The sequence below is a fragment of the Hermetia illucens genome, chromosome 6, assembly GCF_905115235.1.
Source record: "Hermetia illucens chromosome 6, iHerIll2.2.curated.20191125, whole genome shotgun sequence".
In the NCBI taxonomy this organism is placed as follows: domain Eukaryota; kingdom Metazoa; phylum Arthropoda; class Insecta; order Diptera; family Stratiomyidae; genus Hermetia; species Hermetia illucens.
The window spans coordinates 1,790,494-1,817,824 of NC_051854.1; the positions used below are offsets into that span (position 1 = coordinate 1,790,494).

A 27,331-nucleotide genomic window follows, 5' to 3' on the forward strand; every position below is an offset into this window, starting at 1 on the left:
AAAATGTTAATAATAAATATGTCAATAAATATGCGTTTATATATAGTTTATCTAAAGTATAATAATAATTAAGTTTTATATGCAATCAATACTTTGAACCACCTAGTACGCAAAATTATTTATAAAGGTGTTTAGATACAGTCAAATAATTCGTAATATATAAGTTTTAAGTAGATTATTGTGATGGTTATTTACTGTTGCTGTTAAGTTTCAATGCAAACGTTAGTGCTCTAGTCTAGACAGAACTAAAATTTTTACAACTAAAAATAATTAGGATTTTATCATCATTTCATGATGATCTGCTTTGTCTATTGCTATTCCATAGTTATTTTCAATGATAATTGTAGATTCTTACAATTTTACAAGAGCAAGGAAATACATAAATACATAATAAGTGATCTATATGGAAGTGGTTATAAAAATTATCATCGCATCTAGTCTTTCTATTGATTCCATATTTAGTGTGTAGTTAGAAAGTACAAAGCAATGGTTACATTGTTTAAAATAACAATTTGAACAGTATCTAGTCAGACATCTGTTACTAAATATTACAGAACAGAAACAGAAAATCTATTTAAATTAATATAAAAATAGTTACAGCACATTATACAGCCGTGGAATGGCAGTTTTGTGGTATCAGGAAAATTGCATAGATTTCAGTTAATATATGCATGTGATGGGCAAGGTAGTAGATAGTAGGTGGACATTCAGTTAGTCATTGCTACCCTTGATATTTATAGGGATAGTGTAGGACAGATTTAACTAAGTGACCCTACAACTAGCGAATGTGTACATACAAATGAATAGAATATAAATGGAGTGCTTAGGAGAAATATGAGGAAGAAATACTTGATAAATTTCATATTTAATCACTTTGATCCATCTCTGTATGTATCAACAGCTAATATTGACAATTTAGAGCATGGGAAACTTAGATACCAATATCAACATGAGAGAAATTCGACAAATTACTTTCGAAATTAGCGAAACACCATAGGACCACTTATGCTAAACTACAGACATCCTAGCCGGAGATTTGCATCGATGTTGAAAGAGACATTTCCACTAGTTTCCGTTTTAACAGAATGTGATCCTCTTGGAAGATTCAGTCAGGTTTCAATGCCCCTTCGTAAATGAAGGGCTTCACGAGAAATGGTCAGCAAGGACATGTAGGCCTTCTTCAGTCTTTGTCCGATTGTGAAGCTCGTCTTGCTCGGTTGCACCATTTTGCTCTGTTACAAGCTTGATTTGGATGCAGTAGCGAGGCGTTCCAAATCACCATCCAGTGTATCAAACTACCATTGTTTCGACCGGCCTTTTAATCATTTCCCATCGACTTCGCTGTTGAGACCAATTTTCCGAATTTTCCGGTGCCCAAAATTAAGTAGAGGATGTTTCGTATCGAAGCCTTCATTTAACAGAAATATTTGTCGTTACTATGAGTCTAATGGTATTTTATGACCCACTATGTAGATGTAACTCCACAGTGATCACAATCAGAGCTATGCTGTGATTGTTAAAGCAGCAATAGATTAGACTAGGTGCAGGCTCAGCATTTTTACTCTCAGATAATGGAATTATCTACAACGATTACTCCTCGAAATGGGAGCCACTTCAGATTAACTTTGCAGAGCCGGTTCTAATAGCCCTCCTGATATACGCAGGGGCTGTGAATGTGAACATAAAATATGAAAGTACTGGAAATGCCCCTTGTTGCCAATATTTTATCTAAGCTATCATCTTAATTAAGCTCTAATTACATCTACGGAGTAGCTCGGCCGAGTTACTTCAATGCGGCCCATTTCTGCCGGGTAGAGACGATAGATTCAATCATGTCGAGTGTTCACGTCGTAATGGCACCGCGAAGTAAAATGAAAAAAAGTTTTTAAACGCGTGTTTTGTATTCTTCAATGAACTTCTGAACTGAAAGTTATTTTACTTGACCACTTGGACATTTTGATATCCAGAAACAAAACAAAGCGAACAAAGGAAGTGAATTGATAAAGTGGAAGGTGATCAGAAAAAAGTGCGGATGATAGACGCACTCCTCCGTCATTTCACTAGCTTGGTTGATTACACTAGCTGAGTGGATAAGGAGTGGAGGATCCCAACTCAGTGTAGAAAATAGAATATGGTTCTATTCACTGGACTAGGCCGAGCACTGTCTGGGTTGATTACACGGGGATTTAACTCAGGCGAATGCACTGTCTCGGGCGGTTGGGGAAGTTTTGGAGGGAGTTGGAGCGTATTTCAGCGAACCGCGAACGAATGCGCGCGGGTTGTGGTTGCCGCTTTCCTATCAGCAACTAAAATTTATGCCGATATATATAGTGGAATAGAGATAGACCGGTTTGTGACAGGAGACTGTTACTATTTGCAGATCAAATAGTAAGTGAATTAGAAATTAGAGATGAGGGTTTGGGAAGTGTTATGCAAAAAGAAGGCAAGTTGGAAAAGGAATTAGCTAAGAAAGAAGAAGTAAAGACGAAAAGCATCGAAACTTGCTTTGCATCCTATTCTTCGGTCATCAAACGAGGGGAGTTTCAGGTGAAATTCCATGACTAACCCATCTGAAGTGTTAGCCCCTGCTACAACTACTTTCACGGTTAATCGGCGACTTTCAAACACCAGATGAATTTCTCAACTTGGAAGTTACAAGTTGAAGTCAAACACCTTCCTGGTGGGAATTCGTTTTCAGTTGAGGGGCTATCACTTTTAGATCGTGTTCTGGAATATTTCTGTGAAAATTTCTACAACTTTCATGTTTGTCTTTCCCCGTACTCGAAGAGGACGATCAGACCCAAATCTGCAAAGGTCTCATCTGAAATGACTCTTGTCCCGAAGCCTCACTGGAGATTATTTGGTACCATGGGATATTGGAATGCCCTATAAGCGCATATGTTCCCGGAGAATTTCTGGAGGATATTTTATCGATCAAGCGTGGAATTGCGCTGTACAACTCGGGCTCGGTATCGTTGGGAGATAGAGATGTTAGATAGGCCTCGCATCCATTGGTGTGAATATAAATCAATACCGCTTTGCTCTGATGGCAATCTATATCAATCCACGTCCGAAGAGGACCGTGGGAATAAGGCTTTTACGGCAGGTACGCACGTTAAGGCATCTTATCTCATATATCAAATTTACGATCAAATTAATAACACCAGCGAAGTCATGGAGGTCACAGAAGCCTTAAGAAACCTTGAATGGATTGTTTGCATATTTGACGGAAAACACTGTTTGAGACTGATGCCTATTTTACGCCATTAACATGATGGTCATACATTTCCTTGTCACTTAACCCACAATATAAACGTAAACCAAAGCTGTTCTCTTGTGAAGAAATGGATTTTATATTTGCCTTTCGATTCTAGTGATTTTAATAGGGAAATCGAACATATTGAAAAAAAATCCTACATCTAGAGTTCTTCCAGCATTAAGCTATTCAGTGCACTAAAGTTGAAACTGGTCCTAAAACCTAACAACCGAACATCACTAGAATATAAAGTCTACAGATCGCTAGACAAACTCTATCAATTTACTGACTCCTTCAATAAAGTGATCTAATCTCCACATACAATTTTAAATAGCAGAACATCAACTTTCATCTATACAATATTTATGGATACTTTTCAGCTAATTCGCTTACTTATTTTGGTGCAATTTTGGTTCTCTTGGAGTGATACCACTAATTTCACAAAACAATAAGATAATATACAAAAGAATGACAACTATAGCAATAAATTATTAGCAATTAAAAAATAATTGTAATTATAAATTAACAATAGACTGATTTAGAGATATAAGTTTGTACTTGAAACATTTTCTTGTCAATTCTGTTTCTTGAAAATTTCTATGATTTTCTTCTAGAATCTGATTTGTTTTCGACTATAAACGAGGGGGGTTATATATGTAATATGATTAATTGTCAGTATCTTTCTCGTTCTATGAAAAAAGCATATCTGAGCAACGATCAATGGTAAAAAAAGTTCTAAGGTCATAAAAAAATCACAATTTTTCCTCTCTTTCTAGCAGAGGTCAATACGTTTTTCTTCTAATATGAAACTGGTTTAAATTGGTATTTTTTTGGTTTCTCTCTCTCTCTAAAATCATGTATATAACCTCTAAGTATATAATCTATATATGAAAAAACTTGAATATACTTTACGATGCTAAAATGGTTCTTATTCAATATTGCTTTCGAATTTATTTAATTTCTCTCAAGTTTTCATTTTAATTCCTTGTATTTTAATTGTTCATAACACAACTAGTGTTTTAAATTATTGTCGTTCGTTTACTGTTGTTGTTTATTTGTATGTTTACTGTATGTGTTGAGTGACTAGAAATTTTGTTTGTTTCTTTCACGTTAATTAACTGCCCACAGGATTAGCTCCTAGAAAATCAATAACTTTGTACATGTCGAAATGCTTTTTTTTGTGTTTATAAAACTAGAATGATATGATTGAGGTTGAGGTCTCTCAATACATAGACAGAAATCCATGTACTGATTGGTTTGCCCTGTGGTTTGAATACCTCTCTAGTAATGTCTTTTCAGTTCAAGTGTTTAAGTGTAAAAATAAATGAATTTCAATTAGGAGGATTCTACGGATATGTTATTCTACAAACTACCTATAAAAATCTTTAAAAATTCAAATGCTACACATCTTTATTGTTTTACTTTTTTTCTCATAATTGCCTACAGTAAAAAATGTATCTCTACAACGTTAAATCAAATGAGATAAATAACCAAAGGAAAGTCTAATTGAATGAAATATCAAAACTCTTTCCAATATAACGTTCGCGTCTTCCTACTGCGCCAAATACAATGCTCGTTTCAAAGCGATTAAAGATTACAAATATGTAACAATCAATCCAGGTTGATGTTAGGATTGCCTCCTCAAAAATACTAGATACACAATAAGCTTCAATAGCATGTAAAACTGCTGTCCTTATGTAGGAGAACTGATACATACATTTTACACGCTATGTTAACTTAAAAAGCTCTACTCGAATATAGGAATAAACATTACTCAGACCATTAAAAACATTTTATACAAACCCATATCTCTAAATACTATGGTAAATGAAAACGAAAAAGTAGGAAACATACTTAGTCAACTCTAGTCAACTGTTTGCAGCCAAAAAATATAAATGAAAGATATTCAATTACACTACATACTCATAACTAAATACAGTTCTTTAAAAATGCTCAAGTATTTTACACTAAGGCACCTTATATAGCCGACATAAGACACAAGAACACAAACTGGGTAGATCCAACATTATTTTGTTGTCATTTTATATTTTTGAAATTGTCTTTTTTCCCCGCTGGTACGATAGTAGTTACATCGTCACAGACTTCACCCTACACACAAAAAGCCTTTGTCCAAGTCATCATTTTCGGCTCTTTTGGAAGTCAAAAATTTTATTCTGATATTTCCAGCATTTTATTTTATTTTTATTCATAAGAGTCTGGAAGATAAATGTATCTTTTTTCAATAGTTTGATTTGATTAATTTACCAATCATTCGAGAAAAGTATGAGAAAGATTAAAAACGAAACCTAATATTTTTGTAAATCCTTGCATTCATTGTAGTTTTCAAGAGGTAGTCGTCGTGATATGAGTTGGAAAGTTGTAATGATAACTTAAATTGAATTTTCTTCTAATGATAATGAAATGCAAATGAGAGAATGAATAAAAGTGGCAAATGAAAATTATCTACACGCACAATGATATCGACATCGAGGCCATTGTTCTCTTTGAGTTGTCTTTGATGCACATTTATGTGGGACTAAAATGGGAGCTAAATTTCTACTACTACTATACGAAAACGGCAGTGCATTGGGTGCACTTTGGGATGACCAGCAAAAAAAAAAATCAAGAAGGTAGTCGCTAACCTGACAATCAGGCAAAAGTTTTTAGAATAGTTGTTCGAATTATGAACATTCTAAGCTCCCCCAGCTGGAATGGAGCATATGAATGAATACCACCAAACAGAATTCCTAACTATTACACGGACACTCACAAGGAGTTGTTTAGACTGTATCAATCGCTAGAGCTAAAAAGTGAAAACTATCTGGGAACCCAAGATTCAAAAGCATGGGTTACAGGCTATGCCCCTCATAGACGATTACATTATCCCCCAGCAGGGCATTGAAAAAATGATTCGATGTATACGAAAGGGAACCCAACAGTAACGAGAATTGGGCTGCCGTTGAGAGAGAGAGTGGGGAACCCATTGTGCGACCAAGTGTCCGTTGCAGTCACGCCACCTGAGTCAATGTACGGAATTGTGTCGCTGTGAATGCATCAATTCGCCCGTGACAGATTTTTTAATAAAACAATTTTTTCTATTCCGCCGAAACCCTGATGGTAACCTGTCAGGAAAAATGCGTGGCTGTGACATTTTATTCCCTCTATGGGGAAATCAACGGCGGAAACTACTGTAATGCTTAAAACTGCTTGTCAGTCGATCAGCGCCCTAAAAACCCAGAGTCTAAGAGTGGTTTTCAAAAATGGGAGATTATCAGTTTAAGGTCAACCCCGTTCAAGACGCCTGTCAACATCAAGGAATGACGAAAACGGCGACAAAATCAATGCCCTCGTTCGTGAAAATCGCTGCCGAGCCATTGATCAAATGTCTGAAATATCATGGAGTTCAATACCGAGGATTTCATCCGGCATATGACATGCGCATGCACATGAGGGGGGTCACTGTCAAATTTGTCCCCCGTCTTCTCAGAGATGAACAAAAGGAGCGTCAGATTCAAGCATATTCTGAGCTTCAACATCAGCTCAAAGTGGATAATAAACTATTTTTCCAAGGTTGTTACTGGTAATGAATCGAGAGAGAGCAGCAATCAAGCCAGTGGAAGACAGCTGACTTTCCTCATTCCGAATTCCAATTGAAATCAAACGTCAAAGAAATACTGGTTTGTTTCTTTGGACTGCAGAGGTATTATACTCGCGGGGTTTCTTTTTCTCGTTCAAACTATCAACAAGAACTTATACTTGGAAGTTTTTGAAAAGGTTGAAGGAAAGTATTCGTAAGAAATGGATAAATCTTTTGCGAACAGGCGATTGGTTCGTCCATCATGATAACATGTTGGCTCACACCACCCTCTCCATAATGCAAACAGAATGAAACCGATCAACCGAATTTGTCCCTGAAAATCTTTGACAAGTTTCTCAGCGGCCAATTCAACAATCAAATTTCGTTCTACTCGATCAAGTTTTCAGTTTTGATGAAATTTTATTCAATCACTCTCTCTGTTAATGTTGGAAGATTAATTCATGCCATACTTGAAGTTCCAAAATACACAAGTTAGTTAGCAGCGCGCAGATTCAGTTTCAAAAAACATAGATTTTTGTTGAATTGCGTACTACAAACTATAGAATTGTTTGTAGAGAAAGATTTTTAAATTTAAAAGGAAACGTTTTCCACGTTAGGGAAAATCAGCGATAGTACTCAGATTCAGACAAATTTGAAAGCCAAAATTATCTCCCGACTAGGGCCATAGAGGAAAAATCTGCTACGATGGAGTGAAAATCAAAAACCGGGTCCTCTCAACAGATTTGGCCCAGCCTAAACAATTTTTTTTTGGAAAGAGCGATGGTAAGACCACCTCTTAGACAATCGTTTGTCTTTCCCCCCGTTTGGTGAGATGATGCTTTTGTCTAGGCTCCTAGCTCAATACTCGTGGAATCGCCTTCCCACCAAGCAGTATTTATTCTCCATTTCGGGACAACCACGGACCTTACGATTCTCAACTTTCTATCCGGATCATAGACAAACGTAGAGAGATTCTAAAGAGTATCAGTTAGTTCAATACCAGTTTCGACTTCTTCCGTTAATTACGTGATTTTTGTGACTGCTATTAGCGAAGTTATACTTTGGTTGTGCGTCACGCAAAATGGAAGAGCGGAATTGTCCCATTAAATTTTGTGTTAAGCTTGGAGAATTGGCAACTCTGACGTTTGAAAAGTTAAAGCAGTCCTATGGGGAACATTCCTTATACCAAGCTTTTCGCTGTTACAAATAATTTTTAAAAGGAAGAGAGCACGATGAAAATGATCACCATTCGGTGAGGCCCTTCACTCCGAAAATCGACAAAAACGTCGAACGTCTGAACTCTTGCGAGACCAGACGGCTGTTAACATTAAAAAGGTTGAGTGAATTAAATTTGAACAGATTTACCGTTCATCAAATTTTGACTAAACATTTGCACATGCAAAAGATTTGTGACAAAATGGTGCCGAAAAACCTCTTGATTAAGTAGAAGAACAATCGAAAAAAACCAGTGTCTTGGTCTTCTAGACAGAATCGCCAATGGGTGAGATTTTTCTCGTTGGATTTTTGAATACGATCCTGAGACCAAGAGACAAAGTGAGGAGTAGAACATTGCAAGCTCTTCTCAACCAAACAAGACTTAATTGCACAAATTGAAGATCAAATCAATATAGCATGCCGTTTAAGTCTATAACCGACAGGAAATTTTATAGATTTCCTACTTCCAAGTGACATCTGGTTTTAAGTCTTCTTCCGGGTGCTTCAAGCTAATTTGCACAAGTACCGAACACTCTCTTAGAACATGTATGGAGGTTTCATTACTCTTTTCAGACATTGTCCGTAGATATCCTTAGCTTCCCCAGGTGATAGTTTAGTCTGCAGTGACCAGTGAATATTCCCACTATGATCCGGAAGTTCTTCTTGATGAGGTTTAGACAATCTTTCAAGTACTTGGTTTCGTATCCCCCCATAGGCACCCTGGACTGTTCCCTGTTCGCAGCCATGAACTCATTTTTGACCCCACAGAATAGGCTGGCAGGGTTATAGGGGCTTCGTTGCTACTTTCCTGGTTTCGTTGCCTTCTAACCGAATGTAGCGTGGAACCGATAGTATCTAGACCTTATTAAGCGAGCCGGGCATGTTCAGTCTGTTAAGACATTCCCATACCAATTTAGAATTCACATCATAGGACCGAAGTGCCTTAATAGCCGCATACGGGTTAGAATAGCAATTCTCTGCCGCCTACAGTTCCTTTGGAGGCTGAAGGAGGCACATCTGTCTATGGTGATATATTTCTGTCTGGAATATGCTAGTGTTCAGAGTACGTTTCCCTTGGAACATTGTCCCCGGCGCTTGCTCCCTCTGTCGTAAGGGACCCTGTATGATGAGCTGTATGTCAATACCTTGTTCCTCTAACGTGATTTAAACTTCTTATTGAAGTGAAAGCCTGTTATCATGTCATGCATTGGTATCAGAAATTCGGGATGCAGCCTAGAAAGAATAGCAATTTTCCTTCGATTTAAGCAACTCCCCGCCTTGCTGGTACTGGATAATAGATCAATATATTCAACAATGCAGCACGGTCTGACAAAGACCTTTCACTCCGAAAATTCCGTGGATCAGAGCGTGACCTTGGTTAGCCAGGACAAGTTGCAAAGTAGGTGAGGATAGATCTGAGCTGAGTTCGAGATTCGAATTAAAGTTGAATGCTGGTAGCTGTGTCCTGGCCTAACCAAAGGAAATTATTGATAGTGTTTGGGGATCCAGTTGGGTTCGAGATTAAAATTAGGGTTAAGCGCTTGAAGGAATAACTGCAGAAGAATTTGAATTATACCATTGGAAAATTGGAGTTGAAAACTCGAACTGCTCAACTGAGGGTAGGACCCTTTATATCAGAATATATGCGTGCCGATAATCAATGTTTGATATGAAATCTTGCTAAAGGGATGTAAAATAACCTGAACTCTCTGTGGAAACGATCTGCTTTCAATGGTTGCAAATATAAACTGAAAAACTACTGTCGACTATTCGCTTGTATGTTTGCATTGAAATTAGTTGCTTCAAGCAGAAATGACACTATGACTGCATATTTTCCATGTGTTTTACACAGAATATTACCGAAAACAAAAACAAAAGCCATTCAGATTGTTCGAAGGAAACCTGAATGATAAACATATGGAACTGAAACAGGACTGGTTTCATTGCTATTATTTATTGCGTTAGGAGAACATATATTTATGCATTGGTTAAATTTGATTTGGAGAGCTTAACTCCAACATCCATTTGTCACGGCTTTCTCCTGGAAAAGCCTTTTATTCATTTCCTCGCGATTCATTAAATTTATTTCCACTCGAACATTGAATATGAAATTTTGCCAATATGTTTAGATTAATCGATATATCTTCTCTTTTCAGTACCATATGAGTAAGGTATATGAATAGAACACATAAACGTGATAAGATTTTGCACAATCAATTTCAAAACGCATATCTACCCTTGTCGTGTTGGGTTTCTTACACTTCCAAAAAGGCTTTTACGTCTTTAGATACGATTTGCTTTGTCTCGCAGCCGAACATTTTCACATACTAGGTTACATAGGTATATATATTCCTATTCAAAATAGCGTTATATATTTATTCTTAACACACATTGCTTGATATTTGCAATATAAGAATGAATGCAAGTATTATCTCTTAATTCATTTTCTTTTCATTGAATTTAAATTGTGTCCCTCGATATTTAGTTAGAATATTGTCTACATTGTCCTTATATAATTTATTACACATATATTGCTTATTAGGTGTCGAAGAACGTAAAAACAGAAACAATACGTAAAGCATAAAATAGGCAAGAGAGATCTACACAAATATCATACGTAGGGGGTGAGAACTTTTCAATCTTCAATAGGCAGAACGTCAATGTTTATTAAAATCAATCATACCAATAATTGAAAATAAACCGCAAAAGAATGATCAAAACCAATAAAAGTTTCGGATGATAAAATCGATAAAACGATTAAAATAATATCCACATGTTGTGAGGCAAGAAATTTTTTTATTGAATATTTCAATGGAAAAAATAATATCTAAAAATCTGAAAAAAGATTAAATTTATCTGTAAAATAATGAAAAATTAAATAATACATTCAGAACGTATGATTCAAGTAGTTGTGATTGATATTATTAAGGCGGCGGTGGTTAAACGCGTTCTTTCTCGTATTTCACTTTCATTTCTTTTTGTTCTTTTGCATCGACTGAACCACAGTATTCAGTGCAGCAATTTGTTTTCGTCGCTCATTAGGGGTGTGTCGATATGAATTTTACTTTGGATTTGCATTGAAACACATACACACACACATGTACACAGTCTCTCCAACATATGCGCCCTGATGATGGTTTTTAAATGTAAATTGTTTGGCTTATTTTTTCTTTTTTTTTCTTTTGCTTTTGTTTTAATGAAACCTTAAGTTACGTGTTTATCTATACAGAAAGAAAATAAGATAAAATTATAATGTTTAAGAAAAATGTCACTTCTCTTTGGAATGATGATGTTCGCTTCGTTTGTAGGAAGCTTTACAATGCAAAGTAGGCGGAGTGAGAGATGTGTTCGGGTTTACGATGCTTTCTGATAGTTTTAGGACTATAATGGACTTGGTCCCAACAATGTGCTACGCTTTCTTTGAAAAACTGAAATATCGTTGTCAATTCGGACCTCCAAGGAAGTGGAATGCAAAAAGGCTGGAACTCCACTAATTTTCATGTTGTCACAATTTCGGTAGATGCCGAAGTGCCAAGTATTTACGCTCGGTCGATCCTTTCTATTTAAATTATAGAGGGGCGCTGGTGGTGGTGACCGGTGGTAGGTCCTTTGTCGAGAATTTTCATTCTCTTCATTCACTGGATCAACTCAATTGACTATCTTACAAAATACAACGTCACGATCAAAAATTGAAGAAAAGAGGAAAACCGAGGCGATTGCGGGGCTTACTTTGCGCTTAGTCAGGTCCTATCTTATATATAAAATGGTAGCCTGAATTTTACTGTCCAGCAAGCATATTGCTGTTAGCTAATTCAAATTGAAACTTCAATTCTCAGATCCAAGAACCCTAATTGCCAAAAAATTAGGAAACGCCTCGCCATGGAGTCTTTAGAGGAGCAGAAATACGCTATCAAGTTTTGTGTAAGTAGGTAAAACGGGGAAAAGGATTCACCACATGATTGAGGAGACCTACAGTAATGCTGCCCTGGGTAGAACGGATGTATTTAAGTGACACAAGCTTTTTCGAGTAGACGAAGACGAACGTTTCGGACGTTCTTCGACCAATAAAATCGACAAAAATGTATCACAAGTGAAAAGTGTGAAAAATTCAGAAAACAGTGATCGTAGGATGAGTTAAACCTAAATTTTCAAGATCGTGGCAGAAAACCTAACCATGAGAAAAGTGAGTGAGGCCAACTGAAAAGCGAACTGCTAGGATCTTCTTCGTCGTGTGAATGAGGACTCCGATTTTCTAGACTTGGCCCCTTCAGACATTTTCTATTTGCCAATAATAAAATCGCCGCTCAAGCTCGTTAGAGACAGCTCAACAGGCTCCCTGAGCAGCGGTTCTAAGAGTATCTGGTCTGAACGCGGGAAAAGTCCTTCATTCAAGACTGTGCCGGAGTGTAGAGCTCGGATGACATGGCGACAGACTTAGGTGATGATGGAGGCTGGAGCTTTGATAGTCACTTTTTAAGCGCTGTTTTCAATGACTGGTATAGATAAAACATTGGTGCAGAATAATTTGAACTTGATATTGGTACTGGGGTATCTGCATTTTCCGACTTTGGATAAAACGGCGAAAGTAGATCTACTGTTGCTTATCTGCTGAGTAATATCGAGCTCGGAGCTATTGTTGGTAGAAACAACACTGCCGAGGTGTAAATAAATTGATCATCGTTCTCAGTGATCTACCGATTTATGGAAGTAAAAAAAGCGCAATGAATCGGTCCGATTCCAATCCCACTTTCTTTACTCCTTCCCCAGAACCAGTCGTTTGAAGCCCTCTATATCCTGGAAATTATGCCAATGACAGAATGCAATCACGGTCGGACTCCACCTTGGCTTTGAATCATTCCGGGATTTTGCTTCAATGCATCATATCTCGTTTCGATAGTTTCTAGCTTCTCCGAAATACCCCTCTTTCATAGAAACTTCGGATACGCTCTTTCTTGATGCCGTTGAAAACTTTCTGGAAATCAGCTAGAAGCACGTAAAGCGGTGATCTAAAGTACTGTCTGGATATGGTCCCTGCAGGAGCATTCAGAAGGATAAGAAACCATGTTTTGAGTTTTGAGACGAGGCCTCAAGTGAAATTCGAATTGAGGGCGAACACCACACAGCCCGGCGGCAGGCCTGCCAACCACGATCCGAACAGACCATCCGGCTGCTTGTTGGATTGAAAACACCATGCACATAACGGCCAGCCGGTCAGTACTATTTGACCGGGAAGTCGTTAAGATGCAATTTCAGATATTTTTGTGTTTGAACGTTCATAAAAAATGTTTACCAATGAAGATGTGCATTCAATTTTCGTTTACTGCCTAAACGGTATTTTTGGAGATCATCGATAGGGCGCATCAACCCAACACGTAGCGACCCGACCCCCGCCAGCTGTGGATTATTCAGGCACAACTGGCAGGCCGACCAGATCGTGTAGGGAAAGCTTTAGACACGCCGTTTCCATCGAAAGCAAAATTTTATTGAAACGCATAACACGAAAATTTCGGGAGTAATTAGTTTCCTTTCTTAGAACAAGGTGTGTCACTCCACTGAGATAGGGAATAAGTTGTTCCTGAAATATGGGTATGTGTCTGAAAAAAGTTTTATGCTCGACGGGTATTGCGTCTCTAACTTAATTTCTTCAGGTTTACAATATTCAAAACCTTGACTTACTCAATCATATGCTACGACAGAGGGATATGGATGGTGACACAGACAATTTAAACATCCGATTCCGCAGAAGAATCTTGGGATCAGTATGAAAGGACGATATAGATATGAAAGGTGACGCAGGTATGGCTATCGACATCAAGATTCGAAAGTGGTTAGAACATGCAGTCCAATGTGGAATACAAACGACCACTTGGAGAACTCCGGAACATATGGGAAAAATCAGTGACCAACACGATCCCAACGTTGCTTCAGTTTGCCAACTGAAGGACAAGGTGACTCGGCCAAAAAGTATAGGTACGAGAACTTCAAGAGTTCAAGAGGACAGGGACCGAAATTGGATTAATAACCTTAGAGGAAAGAAATTAGGGAATTCAACGTCACAATGTGGGTTCCTGTCAACTAGTTAAGCTCAACAATAGAGAAAGAAATAGGTGTAGTACGCTATCAACTAACAAGATCTGTGAGATTCTGAACTGAAACAAGGCAATGGACTAGCACGTCATCCAAAAATGCCAATAGATTTAAACAGAAAATTGTTGCACGAATAACCTCAGATAAGTGGTTTATACAGGCGGTCAAAATGTGCTGACATGGAACGCTGTAAAAGCCCTAGTATAACTTGGCACCTAACACATGCAAAGAATTCGAACTAAAAGAAAACAATCAAGACTAAGCCCATGATACAAACAAAACATCACATTGAGCGATTACTCCTTGAAGCAAACGAACAACAATATCATGACCCAAGTATATGATGCGACAATTATCAAGGACAATAATGGACAGAGCCTATTTCAGCTTACAAAAACTGTTCCGCTCGAAACGTCTCACAATAGAGTCAAAGCTCTTATTGTACAAGACTATGATCCTGCCAGTCCTTATGTATTCCTTGGAGACCGGAGTTCTTAAGCAGAAAAAATGGGGGACTCGTTCAAGAGGAGAATCCTCCGAAAAATTTTTTACCCCCTACATGAGGATGGACGATTCCGTAGCCTACATAACGACGAAACCGTCAGGTTGTGGATAAAATCCGGCGATCAGTTAATCCGCATGGATGAGGATGATCCAGCCCGAAAGTCTATTAGTTTCCAATCGCCTACTCGAAAGCAAGGCTGAAAAAAGACAATCGCCTGGAAAACCTCTAAACAGATGAGGAGACTCGATAACGCGAGCTGTACGCTGTTTGGTTTTCAAAATTGAGGCTGGGTCGACCGAGAAGAATAGAGGGAAGTTAAGGCCTGACACGGTAGGAAGAACGCTCATATTTACGCCTGAACATTCTAAACATCCACATAGGACAAAATTGGCAACGCATTTTAGTTCTTCAGATTCATTGAGACTTTCTTCCTCTCCCCACGTCCCTTCCACTAAGAACTTTGCATTGTGAAGCTCCAAACTTAAAAATAAAACAATTTGAAAATATTTTCACCATCTTACCTTGTATTGTTTGTATATATGGAATTTATATAGACACAAAACAAAGAATACTAAAAACCAAAAGAAAGGGATAAAAAAAATATGACTCGAGAAAAACATTTAGTCTCTAAACTATGAAGTACGTATATGTACAGATATAGCCAAGAAATACTGTTTTGCAAAAGTAGCTTCGATTTTATTTACAAGCCTACATGCTGCCGCTATATACGAGTATATAATATAAAAGTACACTATGATGAAAATTAACGAAAGGAAATTAATACTAAAATAATACGAGAAGATACAGATAAAATGTAATGTAATTAACCTCGTTCAGGGATGTATTTTTGGAATTTTAATACTAACAAAGAGAAACACTAATCGTATATATATGATAATAATATGTATATATAAATACTTGCAAATTCTACGAAATAAAATAATAATAAATGCGCCCAAAAACATCTCAATCGCAACTACTTAATTCCAAATTAAAAATTAAAAGTAATTACTTAAAAAAAATCATCTCTCGAATACAATTGTCTCAAAGGTGTAGTGGTAGTTATGGATAAAAGCTTAAAAGTTATTATACAATTGAGATTTCCTTTTCAACTAAAATCTAATTATGATTTAGTAAGTAGTAAGGTGTAGGTGTGTAGGTAGTAGAGTAAGTAGTAAAGGTAGCAAGTTAAAATGAGTTTTCAAACGGTATCTTAGATATCTTCCTATTTTTTTTGTTTTAGAGATTAGTCTGTTGCAAGAAACAAGCTTCCTCCTCTCAGCTGATTACATTAATGTGTATATATAATAAAAAAATAACTAAAAAGACTTCTAGAGATTAAAAATTAAAATACTGACAAATATTTGCAATGGTCTCTTCATACATACAAACAAAAGTTATGGAATAATTATGATTAATAGTGGGATGAGAACGAATCGTTACAATGTCAAAGTAAGGGAGTATCGAGAAACAAATATAAATGATGTATGCGTGATAGAGGTAGTAGATACATATCTTGCTTTGCAATGAAACTTCTAAGTAAACCAGAAAAAACGGAAAACTATGCTCTAAACCAAGGAAAGTACTAAAAGAGCAACGAACGAATATACGAATGTGCTGTTTTGTTCACCATTTTCAACGAACTATCTCAAATTAAATTGTATGTAACTAGAAATTAGGGCGTAATTCATCTCGTCATCGCTGTTGTTTGGATTGACGGCACACGCAGGACGATGTAATGCCCGCGGAAATCATAGAAAAGCGGCTCATTTGTTTCTATTTTAATATTTTCTCTTATTTACTTATTGAGTAAGTAGTCTCGATATGTCTTTATTATATTGCTTTTGACAAGTTTGGCAGCAGATACACCTTGAAACAATACTGATAATGGCAATTGGGTTCCGAATGAGTCGTTCTGCGGAGTGGTCTCAGGAGGCAACACACCGCCCAAAATATCACCCGAATTCACATGCATACGTGTGTGGTCTCTACATAAATCTTTTCAATTGAGAAATTCAAATCTATAATCAGATATAAAAGGGACCATTAGCCCTCAAGATCGATCTCACGCCGAGACCCTCCGCACCAAAACGTCTTCTACTCTCAGCCAATTCAGATTAACCCGAATAAATTAAAATTCTACATACAAAACTCAAACCATTACATTTTTTTTCACAGCTTCAAATTGACGTCTTTTGTTCGCGGGCATTACGATCGCCTGAGCATCCATAAACCCATTCACTTGACAATTACACGTTTCTTAGGCGTTGAATTTGAAATGTTTTAGCGGCAACTCTATCTCATATATCAAATGCTTCTCTTCAACACGCACCTTCGCAGAAGAATCCCAATCACCCACTCTATGAATCTCTTGATCGTCCCCCCACAGATTTCACTGTGAATCCTGACAAACGGAATAGAATTTGAAGCGTGTAACGGGGGCAAGACGAAGCCTATCGGGAGGTGTGTCTTGCGAATTACTTATCTTCCTCTGTCACGTTTCTACGTAGTAACTACTAATAAAATCTAAGTAATCTGCATTGTTGATAAAATAATAATTATATGTGAACAGCTATACTTTTTACACTGTTTGCTATGTCAATCTACATTAGTCAGTCTGATGTTTTTATTTTTTTTTCATATAAATACAAGAAAAAGGAGGTAAAGCCTCGTTTTCCCATATTTTCCACTAGCAACAAATCTCATCACAATCGGTGGTTTCATATTTATACAAATCCAGCTCCGTCTTTCGTCTTCCCTTAAAAAAAACACTCGCATGCACACTCGTCATTGTTTGTTGCCTTTACTATTCTCCTCCCATTTGGAAAGCCCCCCGTTTCCATATTTATCCGTTTATCAGAATTCCCAGTGAAACTCGAACGAGACATAATTAACAAATACTTAGAGTGGATAATTGAGATCCTCCTGTGAAGAAAGTTTATAAGCAGAACTTTAAACGTACATTCCCACACCGTACATTGAGCTCCAATCGACCCCCTGAAAACTTGACATATCGATATTGGCAAGAGTGTAACCTTGATAGGGATTTGCGGCTGCCGCTGCACTAACAGGGGCAGCGGCCATGGCAGCTTGTTGAGCCGCGGCTGCAGCAGCAGCAGGCGCAGCTGCCGCTTGCGTTGCTGCTGCATTCTGTTGTTGTGATGCAGCGGCGGCTGCTGCCGCGGCTGCAGCACTTGCTGGCACTGGATACGGTGCATATCTGCAATGAAAACCAAACATATTAAAAAAAATTCGAGAAATTCAAAATATACCTGACAGAATTACCTGAAACTGTGTAAAGGCGGAGGATATGTAGCTAATAGTTTACCATAACCCGCAGCTGCTGCGGCCGCTGCATTTTGTACTTGAAAGGGATTGTGTAGTACGGCCGCTTGGGCGACGTGCGCCTGTGCCGCTTGAGCTTGTACCATTGCTAGGGGATTACCGGTGGCAACAGTTCCTGGCGCTCCGACTAGTTGAGCGGGCGCCGCCATCCTTACACCTAAGCTACCGAGCATCAATCGTTTCTGTAGGAGCTGTGCAGCCGGCGTGACAGCCTCTTTTGGTTGAGCTTTCTTACATTCCACCTTCTTATTTTTAATTGTATGAAAATGTATTTCGCAGACACGATCCACAACGTCTTCATTCTCGAATGTAACAAATCCAAAGCCTCTATGTCTTTTTGTTTGCTGATCCATTAACATCACAGTTTCCTCGACTTTACCGAATTGACCGAAATATGCTTTGACTTCTTCCGCTGATGTATCTTGACTCACACCACCCACAAAGATTTTCTTTGTTTTATTCGATTGTTTGGGTCTGTTTTTCGGTGTGGCATGTTTTGGATCGATCTTTTTACCATCAAGTGTGTGTATGGGTAGTTTGAGAACTTTGTCAACACTGCTGGGTTCTTGAAATGTGATAAAACCGAAACCGCGACTTCTCTGCAAGAGGGATAAGAAGTTTCTTAGCAACCAGACCCTAGATAGAAAATATAACGAACATTGTCCCCCTTATAACCAATTTAAGCGAAAGTGGCCTAAAATGAAGCTTCAATTATTTGAATTGTGGAAATATATAGAATATAGATCCATGAAATGCCTCGGGAAAGTAATCTTATATTCAATCTACCCCAATTCGAGTTAGCCATTGCCCAAAACGAGGACATATACACTACACTTAACATACTACTAACAGCGAAGAAATTCCTCATCAGGTGGGAAAATCCCTTGACCAGACGGCAGAAGGTAACTATCGAGCGCAAGGATATCGATGAGGTTACCACGAAGGAGGATGTCCGCGCAGCACTGGAAAAAGCGTTCGAGCTTCCGGGACTACAGGAGTCGGCAGTCAAATCGGTGCGAAAGGCTTAAGGGGGGCCGCAAACTGCAGTCACCAGCCTGCCGCGGGGAGAGTGAAGATAAGTTGGGTCAATTGTCGGCTCAGAGAGTGAGTGAACATAAAGGGATGCTCCAGGTGCCTCGATCTTGGGCACAGAGCCCATTTGGTACTCGACGCAAGGAGTCATAACCCGGAAATCATAGCGGGTGACTTCAATGTCTGGACCTGTGAGTGAGGTACCCGAAGGACAAACGAGAAAGGACGTATCCCGCTCGAGGCATTTCCCAAGTTGGATGTTGTACTTGCCAATGTTGAGAATTCATTTACGTTCAAAGGGAGAGATTTGGACTCTATGGTCGACCTTACGTACGTGAGCACCGCATTGGCGAGAGAAACCACCTGGTATGACAATGAGCATTATACCCAAAGCAACCACCAGGCGATCTTTATTCGAGCAGGATACGTTCTCTGAAGCTCCGGCGGGTCATGATGACCTGAATAGCACGACGACCGAACCATTGCATCGAGAATCACGCGATGGGTGGCCGAGGTATGCGACGCGGATATGCCCCGGCAAGAGTTTGCAAGCAAACAACCAAACTATTGTTGGAATAGCGAAATTGCGGCATGCCATCGAACAAGAAGGCAGTCCCAGCGATCCCGGGGGAGACTTGATCACGAATATCACGAACGGGTTTATAGGTCATTGCGGGGCATAATAAAGGAGGCCATTTATGGGAGTAAAAGAGATTGCTTTATGCGATTGTTTGTGGATACCAACATAGACCCCTGGGACATGGCCTACAAGCTGGTTATGAAGAAGTTGCAGGGTCCGGGTTTGGATAGCATCTCTAATAAAGCGCTGAAGCTGACGGTGATGACCAGACCTGATTAGTTCATAAATACCTTCGAGACGTGCATGGCGGAAGGCGTATTTTCTCCACAATGGAAAAGGCAAAAACTGGTGCTGTTGCCCAAACCCGGCAACCCACCGGGGGACTCAGTATACTATGGGGAAGATGTTCGAGCGCATCATCTACAATAGATTGCTCCCAATCGTGGAAGACCCAGTAATGCTGTTTAACTCTCGTAACAGCCTGTTGAACCCGTTAAAAATCGATTTTATTGTAGGGAATAGAAAAGTCCGATGAGGCTAAGCCGGGGCTGTAAAGCGGTTCAGATAGCGTTGCGACCTTGTACTGGGGAAGATACTCCACTACCTGGAACGCTGTGTGGTTCTACGCGTGCAGTCCTCAATTGTTGGCGACAACTAAGCGTGGGGGACTTGTATGTCAAAAACTGCATCAACTTTTTTTTTCTTCAGTTATATATGACGCTTTTTTGTCTTATTTTATGGAAAAAAAAGTAAAATTTTATTTTTTAAATGCCGCATAATGAGTTTTTATTGCTTAAATACCAATATTTCAAGGACCAGTTGTCCTCTTCCTCAGTGAGATTTTGTCTTTGACATGACCAATAAAAACTCATTATTCGGCATTTAAAAAATTAAATTTTACCTTTTTTCATTATTGCATTAATTGTTTGTCCAGGTCTTTGTGAATGAATCCAACTTCTTCTTTTTCTTTAGCCTTTTTTCCCTTTCGGCGGGGTCGGCTCGCCGTGACCGGTTTCGCTATTTGGCCTGATCTGGATGCAATCTCGAGGCTTTTAAATCCCCATCCGACGTATCAAGCCACCGTTGTTTCGGTCTGCCTTTTGGTCGTTTACCATTCTTGCCTAGTGAATTCTCGTTAGCACGAATTGCGTGACCACGATTCTCTCGCAATTTTTCCACTATCAGTGCAATTCCATAACGATCGCGGATATCCTCATATCACCCAATCTACGCATGGCAGCATCAACGTTGGGCTCCTTAATCGTATCGTAAGTCTTCTCTTTGCCAGTTTTACCAAGCTTTACACGAAACTTGATCGCTACTCCATTAAAAATTCCATGATTCTTCATAACGAGGCGTTTCAGCAGTGGTTCACAGTACAAGCGACTTTTTCTTTTCAATGTTCGAGGGCCGACTACCGATTTTCCCTCCTCCACTAATCATAAGTACGAAGCCCACCTCTCGTTCGGCCGTGGAAGAATCAGTCTTACTACTTTCAGATCAGACCCTATAAATCAGAAGATATCAATCGCAGTCCCCATATATATACTTAAGTGCATATTCAGAAAAGAATTGGAGCGGCTGGATCATGGCTCAACATTTGTCGTGAATTGGGTTACAAAAGACCTAGGAGACGAGTGCGACAATCTCTTACCATATATACATGTTATGAGCAGGAAATACTCTAGCATTTATTCATTTGCTTTTATCGTTTGGCGAAAACTGGCCAAGAAGAACTAAGTAATTTCGAATAGGAATACCGTGTTCTAAGCTTCTTCTTATTGAGAAGAAATATGTTGGGAGGTCGTTGTCGATATCTTTTGAAGGTTGAGACCTAAATCAGTTGACTTTAAGGGAAATGCCTGATGTGATAGGACAGACAAACGAATTATCGAGCAATGGACAGATAATCCAGCTTATCACGAGATTAGTTTCCAGCTTGAGCCATGAAGAAATCTTATATAAGCGTTCGCTGGTACAGACAAATCTCTATTTTCTTGGTTTTCAGGGGTGCATTTTCCGGCGGTATTTTGTTAAGCAGTCGAAAAAACTCTTCTATGTGATGGCTCTGTAGCAGGTTGATCCGAAGATTGAAAGATAATAGACAAGGCTTGTTTCTATTGTACCAATCAAAGAGGTAATTAGATGTCAGCGTATTTTATTTACTATTTCTACAAATTTTCCTTACGTCGTATACTCTGAGGAACGTCTGAAGTTAGCTAAAGACCATTTCGATGAGCCAGCAACGACGGTGCACTGGCATGGACGATACGCTATGCCTCATTTGTGGGGTAGAATAGAAAGCATTCCATCTGGAATTTCCCTGGGCTACACTGATTTACGTACCCCTAGGAGGGCTGTTCCTTTGTAACCTAAATAGCCGGTTCTGGATGGCACTGTCATGCTGCTAGAATGTCTTTTGCTTCTCCTCATGCTAGATAGTCTCTCCATTTGGCTGAGATTTACTCATAAAAACCGTCGTAGCATTTTGAATCGTTGAGAACCTCTCCTGGCTTAACACTACATTACATACAAAATCGCCGTGTCGTCTGTTTATTACAATATGGACAGCGACCTCACAGTCAGAATCATATTCTCAGATTGAAGATAGACTTCGCATTGGGCGCAGGTAAATAAGGAAAACAGAATCTAGGCGGGATATAGGATAGTAAAACAATTCCAGGTAGTTGATACGCTGTGGTGACTTTTTGTAGGGAGGACGACAAAGAAGTGCGAACCATAATTTTACGTTCTCTAAACGCATTCAACTCCATTGCTTCCCTGTTGTTGGGAAATGTATTGATAAAACACCTACGCCCTTGGATCATTTGGCTGCTGTAGGAATGCGAACACTTTTTAAAGTCGAAGATCTTGAAATGTTTTCCTTGCAACCAGAATAATAGTTGGGTCAACACTTCTAGATTTGACGATGCAGTGCTATTATGTACAGATTTCGAAAAGTTTTGTTTGTAAACAATTTAACTGATAAGTGCCATTTATTCCCCTATTTTATGTGGAGGATACAAAGCTACCTTTACGTCAACCTCCTCATCCAAAGCCCGGATATAAATGCCTCCCTTATTATGCTTTGTTCAAATCAACTTCCCTGCAACGCATATGGAAACGCAATACTATTCTCTCAGATTCCATTCAAGCACTTTCACAACAGTTGGCTCATTTTTTCACGTGTCTTTCCGCTCCTACCCTCAAGTCCTGCATCAAAACTACCATCTGCCCTTATTTCCCGTCCGCTCGCGCTCCAAACTGCAGCATCAACAAACAGGACGCCTGAACATCACTGCAAGCAAAACTACTCCACCTTATTAAATTTAACAAGCTGCATTTTCCTGTTTGAAAGACATTTCCCCAAAATTGTTCCTGCACCAAACACATTACGACACATACTCCGATTCCAAACTGCTCCTAACAAGCGCATATGTCTCTGAATGTAATGCGGATTTGTCCTTTAGAAAAGAAATGTCCCGTCAAAACCGGTTTGCTGTGTTCAAAACCTAAATACCTAATGCATTTACTCCCGTGAGGATATCACAGAAAAAAGGTCCGGCCAGCAGGACTAGGTAAGGAAATAATGAGTTGCCGCTAGCGAAAAAGACAGCGCTCTGTGAATTGAGAGCAAAACGAGGCTGACAATTACAAGAACGCCAAGAAATTCACTTGGATTTCTTTGATTAATTGCTCCCAGCTCAGAAAAGTTGTAACGCATAGCTCCTGGCTGTAATGATAAGTGCAGCAAGCCCTGAAAGTGGGACTGGACAGGAGCGAGTATGAAGGAACACGGCAACTCCGATTGAAACCTGCAACACAAAAGCATCGTCCTTGTAAACGCATAAAATGTGAAAAGGGACCTTCGTAGAATCGAAGGCGAATATTGGCCTAACCCACACAGGTGCGTACACAAAAAGGATAATGGAATTCTTGCGAAATAAGTAAGGAAAATTACAATAGATTCCGTGGCTCAGGATACACATGCAATTCGAGTTGTTTATAAAACTTGCAGCTCAGGACATTCCATTGAATCCACAAAATGGTTGCATTGCTCGCCATACCAACAAATGGAGCGCACACTGGGATTAGTCAAGGGTTAACACGAACTTACTGAGAACAGAAACTTTTTCGCCATCCCTGCAGGCAAATACTTCATGTCCTGCGAGCAAAATATATTAAGGATTAAGCCCATGTCGCAGGTATTTCGTAGTAGTGCGTCTGCACCGAACAAGGCCAAGACCCTTTTCTACCTCTCCCATGAAGCAACAACATAAACACTCGTGAAAGGACATTTCTAGCATTTTTCCTTATGAATAATTTCCACTGAAATCGAGTAAAGAATTTTAAGACTTACCTGCGTAACGGGATCCTTCATAATAAGAACATCTGTTACTGTGCCGAACATATTGAAATATTCCTTTAATTTCTCGGAAGACGTTTGCCAACTCAGTCCGCCAACGAATAGCTTGCCGGGCGCAGGATCTGTTGTATTATTGGGTGTCGATCGTCCTGATGAGCTCGAAAGGGAGTTCGTTGTTCCATTTGTTGTAACATTTGTGATTGCTGCGGCCGCTGCTTGAGCACCATTCACGGCAGCCACATTATTGTTTATACTCGCCACCAAGGCATTGTGTAGATCCCGATGCTGATCCAAAAGACCGGAATTATCGATCGGATTGCTGTGCGGAAAGAAACACAATTCGTCGTTTATATTTCTGTGACTTAACATGATTTCACTGTGCTAGGAGACGTTATGAATTGTTCTGGGAAATCGTTAAACCGTCACAAGAATGGAAAATAAATACGGTAACAGTGGGAGGTTTCTATGAGACGCGGAGGATACACTGAAGTCGCGGAGTACGTGCAGAAACAAGCGAATCAACAAGTCGAATGACAAACTGCAGCTGCCACCAGGATCAAACGGACCTTTCAAATGTTTGAAATGTTTTGAAAACGTACTAGATGCTGTCAAGATCGCTATAATGGCCGCTCGCAGGACTACTACGTTGCAATTATTTGACATTTGCACGACAGTTTGTACACAAAAAGATGTTGGGTTTGGATTAAAATTCAAAAATAAGGGAATTATCTGTAAAAAATATAAAATTAATGTTAGTATATTAAAAAGGGGGGTGTCTTTGGCGGGAATAACCTCGACTGTGAAATTTAAATACGATTTGAAATCAGGCTGTCAATTCCAGATGAGGGTAGTAGATGAGACTTCAATTCGAAACACCATATACAGACAATACTTTGTTAGGTTCTTCCCCGCATATTATTTCGCCATTGATTCTGCCTTGCCTTGAAGTCATTGAAACATTCGATAGACCACGATTCGTTCACATAAAGGAGGAACTACACAGTTAACTATTGATCGGTAAAGGTTAAATTTTTAATCCTAGCTCCAGAGGACATACATTTTGATAAGGAAGGTCTTCTCCCTTCAACACCAACGATTGCGGTCACAATTTTAAAAAGTGTTAGCTATAATGTGAAATAAAGTTATTTTAACTAAAAATTCATTTTTGGAAAAAAATAATAACTGATCTTCGACTGATCTACGACGAAACTGCCCCAGGACACGACTACGACTCCTAACTAATTATTGATTTTAAAAGAATATTAATTGAATTTAATTAAATGAATAAATAATCAAGTAATAAATGTAATATTATCTGCAATTAATAAAATGTAATTTTACCTGCAATTAATAAATGTAATTAATAAAGAGTTATATTAGCTCCCAAAGACCTTTACGATCAATTTAGCCAATTTTTTAGGTTCTAGCTCTTCCCTCTAGGTCGTCTCCGGCTACTAGAGATGGTTTTTTGACCATCGAAAAAATCAAATTACTGGTCGACATTGCTGGAGGTTCCTGGATGGTATAGTTAATAATAGAATTATCGATCCTTTTCGAGGTTTATGATAATTTTAATAATCGCAGGCGCGACAATGCAGATATGAGCACTTTATTCAAGGCCTTAAACGGTAGACTATAGGGGCTACGATAATGCGGACAGTGTTGCGGTCGCCGGTGATTATAACCTCTACTCAGATACTCATTCAAAATCGAATCGACTGGTATCTGAGATTCCCACCTTCCGTGCGACAACCTAACGCCCTAACCACTAAGCCATCCAGAGGTTTGCTGGAGTTTGTCTTTTGGATCTAACTAGATAATACCTTCCATTTGTAGTGCCAGTCACCCTGGCAGCGAAATATCTGAAGAACAATAGAAAAACACATTTAAGATCTGAACGACAAATAATAAGAAAGCAGCAGGGGCCATGCGAATATTATTGTATGTTTTTTTGTGGGATCAATTTCTATCAATGATTTACAAAATGCCTTGAGCAATTATTGTCTCCTAGGCCAAAGGATGCTAACCCAAAGTTCAATAGGAAACTTGTGGAAATAGGAATAGAATAAAGTCTAGAATCCGACGAAGGAATGCTAAGAATGCATTGGTGATAATAAATTGACGAAAAATGGGCCTCCACTGCACCCAGCTTCTAATATAAACCACGTTCTTAGCACCAACCGTCTAGAAATTCTGGCACTACAATTATGCCTCCATCCGTAAAAGAGGTAGATGCTGTCATTAAATGGATCGTTAAATTCACAGAAATTAGCCCTCAAGTATCCTTTTTACACTTGAGGGCTCATAATTTTTTACGAGATATGCAGGTCATTAGCCCGTGATTATGGCTAACCTTGAGGGACTATATGCCAGGTCATTTTTTTGAAAACTTGACCATGAGTTTAGGTGAAATTTGGAAAGTAGCCTTCACTGTATTTGCCACATTAATCCTACTCGCATCACTCAATGCTCTCCACAGAATTTCCGGAGAAATTGCTTCTCAGATCTCTATCTGTTCGAAGCTGGTATTTTTTTGTTAGCGGCAAGTTACTAATCAGAGTCAACGGGATTTATCCATGGTAAAAGTTTGCATGCACATGCAGACCACTATGGTTTTTTAATGATTCCACTATCTGTGAACATATCCATCTTGAATAAAACGTCTCCTATCACCTGACCTTTCTATCTCCTCACGGGACATCATAAATTATTTCGACCTTCATTCGTTCGACGTATCAATGACGCAACCACTTCATTACCTTAGCATCTTCAAAGACATTTTGCATCATCCATTTTCTAATTATCCTTATTTCTCTGTAAACTTTCAGTTGGCTCCACTTGTCATAATCATGAGCGGTGCTGTTGTGGGACTTTGTGGCTACATCGTTTACGCCTCTCAGACTCGAGATGATGTCAGGTATTAAGCTAAGTGCAAAGGATTAAAAGTGTTCACGTATTCATAAGGGTTTCTTTTTTATTTCGCTTTCAGATTCTTCTCCAAAACTAACTCTGAGACTACAGATTTACTTAATCCAAAGAAGAGGAAGGTAAGTACATGGATTTGGAATATTTGCAAAGATAAATCCGTTGAGAATGAATGAATGAGTTTCCTATGCGAGATCTGAATCCGCCAGAGAAAAAGGGTCGTTCAAATATGATTTAGAAACTTGAAAAGTCTTTCAGCTATGAACAAGTACTATGGGTAATGCTTTGCGGAATTATGTAGAAAGGATAAGTGTCGAGACATGTGACGTTATGTTGTATCTTACGGCACAGGACTGGGGAGGGTTCGTAAAATGTTTTTCGAACTCTCGAATCGATCGAAAATGAGCCCTGGAAAATCAAATATTTCAATGCTTCCCATTCCG

The 27,331-nt window shown here is 38.9% G+C and overlaps 2 protein-coding genes across 8 annotated transcripts in view; one reads left to right on the forward strand and one right to left on the reverse strand.

Moving 5' to 3' along the window:
* The window catches only part of LOC119658614, a 74,050-nt gene that overhangs the window by 31,591 nt on the left and 15,128 nt on the right, over positions 1-27,331 (forward strand). For all 4 annotated transcript variants that reach the window (XM_038066104.1, XM_038066107.1, XM_038066105.1 and 1 more), the window contains exons 4-5: positions 26,792-26,880; positions 26,953-27,010. In XM_038066104.1, coding sequence (XP_037922032.1) covers positions 26,792-26,880; positions 26,953-27,010 — 147 coding nt within the window. The remainder of the gene's footprint in view (positions 1-26,791; positions 26,881-26,952; positions 27,011-27,331) is intronic.
* The window catches only part of LOC119658613 (RNA-binding protein Musashi homolog 2), a 147,478-nt gene continuing 135,291 nt past the window's right edge, over positions 15,145-27,331 (reverse strand). For all 4 annotated transcript variants that reach the window (XM_038066099.1, XM_038066101.1, XM_038066100.1 and 1 more), the window contains 3 exons: positions 23,958-24,282; positions 17,926-18,584; positions 15,145-17,860 (listed from right to left, as the gene is read on the reverse strand). In XM_038066099.1, coding sequence (XP_037922027.1) covers positions 17,593-17,860; positions 17,926-18,584; positions 23,958-24,282 — 1,252 coding nt within the window. In that variant the 3' untranslated portion in view covers positions 15,145-17,592. The remainder of the gene's footprint in view (positions 17,861-17,925; positions 18,585-23,957; positions 24,283-27,331) is intronic.